At 35.2% G+C, this 6,539-nt stretch overlaps 1 protein-coding gene across 1 annotated transcript; it reads right to left on the minus strand.

Annotated features, from left to right (window-relative positions):
- Positions 1 to 229: 229 nt before the first annotated feature.
- Positions 230 to 5,868, minus strand: LOC143601575 (defective in cullin neddylation protein AAR3-like). Its single transcript, XM_077078956.1, has 9 exons — positions 5,687 to 5,868; positions 4,351 to 4,480; positions 2,881 to 2,932; positions 2,680 to 2,755; positions 2,480 to 2,562; positions 2,128 to 2,224; positions 1,401 to 1,446; positions 1,222 to 1,304; positions 230 to 504 (listed from the first exon to the last, which is right to left on the minus strand). The coding sequence occupies exons 1-9, from the start codon at positions 5,745 to 5,747 to the stop codon at positions 290 to 292; spliced, it is 843 nt and encodes a 280-aa protein (XP_076935071.1). The 5' UTR covers positions 5,748 to 5,868; the 3' UTR covers positions 230 to 289.
- Between the last annotated feature and the right edge of the window lie 671 nt (positions 5,869 to 6,539).

Here is a 6,539-nt window from a genome sequence, read left to right on the forward strand (position 1 = left end):
AGCTGAGAAGCGAGATAATGTTCGCCATGATCGATTTAAAGCTCGTGTCACGAGTGCTAACAATGTCGGTCATCTCAACGTCTCAACTCCAATGGTGCCAACAAAAGCTTGACAGTATACATACTATCCATGGACGAATCACACGATCATCATGCATCGGTTCATCACTGTTTCCGCCTTCTTGAGGCATCTAAATGACGTCTCGTTGTTCAACCACGAATAACCAATACTTGTCACAAATATATGTATAAGTTCATGTGAGTACAAGTAATGTTACAATGTATATATATCAAACACGTGTTTCCCGATCAAACTGCAAAGAAGACAGACTCGAAAACAGTTCTTGAATACCTTCCGAGAGGCTGCCTTCTATAGCGCAAGGGTTAGCTAAATCGGTGTGTCTTCTCTTGGAATGCATAATAATGGTATTATTATTATTGGTTAATTCTTGATTTTGTAAGTCATTACTATACTTCCTCTTTACACCAGGAATGATTTTTAAACCTGCACGAACCGAGAGTGAAAGATTAGACTAAAAAAAGAGTAAACTGCGGTTTTCGTCCATGTGGTTTTTGTCTAAATCTGCGATTTTAGTCCAACAGTTTCAAATTTGCGATTTTTGTCCCTGTGGTTTCATTTCACTTGCAATTAAACCCGAATTCATTAAACCCGTTAAGTCTGGTCTTTAAACCCATTAGCGTACCCATCACGCGAGGGGCATGTTTGTCCTTTTTTTCTCCAGATACACCCAAGCCCCTCACGTGAAGGGGGGCTTGCGAATTACGACTGGGGTTTATTTGGGAAGAAAAAGGACAAAAATGCCCCTCACGTGAGGGGCACGCTGATGGGTTTTAACGACCAGGATTAACGGGGTTAATGAATTCAGGTTTAATTGCAAGTGAAATGAAACCACAGGGACGAAAATCGTAAATTTGAAACTATTGAACTAAAACCGCAGATTTTGACAAACCACATGGACGAAAACTGCAGTTCACTCTAAAAAAATGTTTTAAACTGGTTAATTATGATTTTTGTGCAATTATTTTAATCCAGCCCGTTCCGACCCGAACCAAAAAAAACCGTTTTTTTTATTGACCCGTTTCGACCCAAACCCTTTCTGAACCATGACCCGAACCAACCAGGCCCGAACCGTGTGCCAATCGTAGTAAAAAGTAAAACTGTAAGAATTCTTGATCCTTTGGGCCAAATGAAAATGCTTACCGGGGAGAGAGTCATCAATCGGTTGAGTTTTTGAATCACTGCAACTGCAACAAACATTACGCGTGTCCTCATATCCATTTACCCTGTTTTGGCCCGGTTATTTGAAAACGAGTAAGTACAAATAATATACTAATGATCCCAAAATGGTAAAACCAAAAAGATTTAAATAAAAATTGTACCGATACATATGCTCAACAAACTCATCAACCAAAACGGGCCACGCTCCTGCAATAAGAAACAAAAATGTAAGCTTTTAGTTAAAACTAGGGGTGAGCAAGAAACCCAAAAAACTGATTCGAACCAAAAAAACCAAACCGAAACAAAAACCGACGGTTTAGTTTAATGTTTTTGTAAAAACCGCACGAACGGTTCGGTTTTGGTTTTGCATGCAAAAAAAAACCGAAAAAACCGAACCGAACCAAATTCCTTAATTTTTTTTTTATATTTTATATTAAGTAATTTATAAGAATTTAATAAATATGTAACTCCAATATTTTTTTATCAAATGTATAATAGTCTATTATTTTAGAATTACAAAATTAATTATACCTAAATTCATTATTTTTTGTCAACTTTTTTTTCGGAAGAAAATTTTCAAGCTCAAATGGCAAAAACCGAAAAAACCGTAACCAAACCGAAACCGAACGGTTTCAAAAACTCCAAAAACCGAAGTTTTGGCTTTCGGTTTGGTTTTAGGCTAAAACTGCACCGAATCGCACCACGCACACCCCTAGTTAAAACGATGTTCGTATGAAAACAGACAATTGGTTATATTTCATTGATAACATGTCATTTTGGTACTATATAACTATATAATATACCTTTAAATGTCTCAAAAGAATGGTTTAAACGTTCACAAAAAGGAATCGGACGAAAAAAAATGATTTTTAAGTTTAAACTCGATACCTTCAGGATCATATCCTTCAAGATTTTCATGTACACAACGACTAAAAGCCAAAACTTGCCGCCATGTGTCCTCGGAGATATTATGCCGCTGATTTTTCTACATATTCACTTCAAAAATTAATAAACTCCATACGAACAAAATAAGATAAACGAATATATATTAGCACAGTTTGCAGAATGTGATCTTTGCAAGGGAAAATAAAAATAAAATTAAAAATATGTCAAATGCTTGTAGTCTAATCTTGTATGTGTAAAAAATGTAAGCTTTTAGCTAAAAGCATGCACATATGCAGACTTTATATATATATAACAAGTTAATAACATTTATCTGTAAACGCGAAACTAAACTCACCTCAACAAAGTTGCACCATTGATTGAGTAACCGAAACCTTCCGGATAAAACTAGTTTCCATGCCATGATTGCGCGGCTTACAGCTAAGAACAGTTGACAAAAAAAAACGGCAATCCAATATAATATGATCAAAACATTCGGTTTTATATCGAACGGTCATCTAAGATAATGCTCCATATTTCATGTATATTCAAACTTACCAATGCTTCGTTGACCATTTTCTCGGGATATGAAGAAGATGAAATTATAGAATCGTGAGAACTCACACGAATCTGCCTGCAGTGCAGATTATAAAAACGCGTTTATACAAATATGAATGTGTTTCTAACTATCAGTGCAATGATGCTTTAAAAACGGATAACATAATACACAAATGAGAGTAGAAGTCGATCGTATCTCACCATCAAATCAAGCCTTGACATGAGCATAGGAATTTGTTCAAATATAGGCATCCTGTAACAAATCGGCTAATATTATTAAACGTTTATATTACTAGTGAAACCTAATGCTAAAAGCATAGTAATTAAATGCACTATGTGCAAAAAAAAACGCACTTAAATATATGGAAAAATAATATTTTTCTTCAAATAAAATAAATAAAAGCTATTATATAACATTTAGTATCGTCTAATTAGTACCAAAGGTTCTAAAATAGTCAAGATTCAAATGTAATTCCAAAACTTGAATAACTAAAGTTACTAAACGTTCAACGCTATGCAGTCAATTCGGTGGTATATCGGTGGTATCTCGGTTATCGGTCCTCGTGTGAAATATCGGTCAGAATATCGGTACCGATAATATCAGCGATATTGACCGATATTTGACCAATATTTCACCGATATTCCCGATATCAATGTTTTAAGTCTTAATTTTCAACTTTAGTGTTTAATATTGTTTTTTGAGTCTTAATCAGTTCTTACTTGCTACAATTGTTAGTGTTTTGCAAGTTACAAACGGATAATTTGTTAATAGTAGAAGAGTATACTGAATTATTAGTGTTAGAGTGCTATATATATATATAAATTTTGCATGATATTAAAATTACCGATATCCCACCGATATCTCATAGCGATAATCGATATCTCAAATATCGGTCCTCGACCGATATCCGATATTTTTCCGCATTAACTGCTTAGGTTCATTGTAGTTCCTTTGACCTCTCCTAGACCTAAATTTCAACTGCACTCCTTGCGTTTCTTTTGCACGCCTTTTATCTTCTCATGTTCTTGTCTCATAGACAATGCCGAAGCACTTGCCTATGAACTAGAAGCGCATTTATAGAGCAAATGAGCATCGCCTGAAAAATGGGCCTAGGCGCAAGAAGCGAGGGCTTTTAATAGGTATGGCTAAAAGGCATAAAACATTAATGAGTGAACTACGGTTTTCGTCCCTGTGGTTTGTTCAAATATGTGGTTTTAGTCCAATAGTTTCAAATTTGCGATTTTTGTCCCTGTAGTTTCATTTCACGTGCAATTAAACCCGACCCCACTAACCTCGTTAACTTTGGTTGTTAAACCCATCAGTGTGCCGTGAGGGGCAGTTTTGTCCTTTTTTTCCCAAATACACCCCAACCCCTCATGTGAGAGGGCTTGCGAATTAGGGCTGGGTTTATTTGAGGAGAAAAGGGACAAAATTGCCCCTTACATGACTGATGGATTTAACGACTAGACTTAACGGGGTTAGTGGGGTCGGGCTTAATTGCAAGTGAAATGAAACCTCAGTGATGAAAATCGCAAATTTAAAACAATTTGACTAAAACTGTAGATTTTAACAAACCACAGTGACAAAATCAGGCTTAATCCGCAGTTTACTCAACATTAATTCTTCTAACTACTTTGACTTTTGAACAAGTCAAACTAAGTTACTCATACCTTTTGTCTACACTTGACTCAATTAGTTGTAGGAGATTGGATAAAGCATCCTTGCACAATTTAGCCTTGTTTGACTCATTCGCAGGCCGGTAACCATCTCCACCAAAACTCAATGCCTCTGATGTCACTTCTGCAACATATAGTTTGAAAATCAGCTACTAATCTATACTATATTACAATAACACGGTGTATCTTAAATTTTAAATAATACAACTATTAATACTAATTGTACAACATTAATTAATGCAGTGTTGTTAATCGTTTAAGGGACAAAATTGTCTTTACAACAGAGTATTTAGGCTTGTAAACGAACCGAACGAACATGAACAAGGGCATGTTCGTGTTCATTCATTTAACTTAAACCAACACGAACACTTAATCGAACACATATTTTGTGTTCGTGTCCGTTTATTAAAAAAATGAACATGTCTGTGTTCGTTTATGTTCTAAACGAACAGTTCACGAACATAAATTAACATAACTGAAAAATGATAAACAAACATAAATGAATAAATGAACACGAACATGTTCATTTTTCAAGAAATGTAAATGAACACAAACAAACATAAACGAACATATTGATGGACACAAATGAACAAATATAAAACCATTAAGTAGATGACTTTTCAACATAAAACCGACCAAACGTCATTTTTTTTTTGTTTTAGTTTCGGTAGCATAACAAACCTCACGAAAACCAACCAAATTTTCTTTTTCTTTTTCATTTGCTATAATGAATGTAATGAAAACCGACCAAACGTCATTTTTTTTGTTTTAGTTCCGCTAGCATAACAAAGCTCACAAAAACCAACCATATTTTGTTTTTTGTTCGGCTACCATAACGAATTCCATTACGTTCGTTATGGTAGCCTAACGTCTTTTTTTTGAGTTCCGGTAGCATAACAAACCTCACGAAAAACCAACCAAATTCACGCAGACTCGTCGCCTCACTGCTCGTGACCGAAAACGCTCAGGTTTTACCAACGCGCAAGTTTGCCGACCGGCACCCCCCCCCCCCTCAAAAAAAAAAAATTGGCCATTGGTCCACCTCAATTTCTACATTTTTTTCGTTTTTAGCTCCAGTACCGTAACACACGTAATCAAAATTGACCGAATTCGTATCGAGTTACCGCTTCCAGGTTTGCCAACCAAATAAACATTGTTTTAAATATTTGTTTATTTATATGTTAATTTAACAAAACAATTTTTTTGGGTTTTAACGCTCAAATTTTACTTTTACCAATAGTACGTATACCGTAACAAACGTAACATATACCGATCACATGCTAATATTATTTTCACACAACAAATGAATATAATATAATTATATAATTACCGCAATAGCGCGTGTAAATCTGGAATATATCAACCCGACCCGGAACAAATGAAGCATCCATTGGAAGAAATTGAGACTTTTGGCTTCGGGATTCGTTAAGAAACGAAACCCGAGACCAATTGATTGCAGAAGATAAGAATAATAATATTACAGTGCAGGTGAATTGGATTGATGGGTCCGATTGATATTGATCTACAAAATCATGATTATGTTATTCCAAATTTAAATTATATATCTTTGATTGTTAAGTTGTTTTTTGATATAATAATAACGGTTTTCGCGGGGTGTTATTGTTTCGTGTACGTTTAATAGTGTGTGGTTACACCACATGTTTTCATTGATTACCACATGATTTATTTACCAAAAGATCTTTTAGATTGTTCACTATCTAGGGACTTCGGCTTAGTGGTTTAAATCCTATTTACCACGTTACCTATTTACCTGCGTACGGTTGATATATCGTCTTTTTTTTAAACGACCAACAAAATATCAATATCATAAAATAAATAATCGTTACAAGCAAGATGCTAGCAACAAAAACACCCGGGAAAAAAACCTAACACCATTACAAAGTATTTAAATTAAAACTACACCACCTCTCTCACGTTAGACCCGACCACTTAGATCTATTTTGAACCCATAAAAAGCTCAATGTTTTAATCTCCGCAATCATGCTATTTAGATGGACTGGCTTCCTTTCAAAAAGCAAAGTTTCTCGCCTTCCAAATGCACCAAATTGTGGTAAGGCAAACCGCGTAAAAAACCTTCGCTTTTCGTTTAGGCAATAAGGAGAACTTGTGTAACTCTAACAAGTCACGAGTTGAGACACGATATCGTCTATGTTTTAATCTCC

Source organism: Bidens hawaiensis, unplaced genomic scaffold (assembly GCF_021521415.1).
Source record: "Bidens hawaiensis isolate Kalapana, Puna unplaced genomic scaffold, B.hawaiensis_p1.1 tig00056756_1, whole genome shotgun sequence".
Taxonomy (NCBI): Eukaryota; Viridiplantae; Streptophyta; class Magnoliopsida; order Asterales; family Asteraceae; genus Bidens; species Bidens hawaiensis.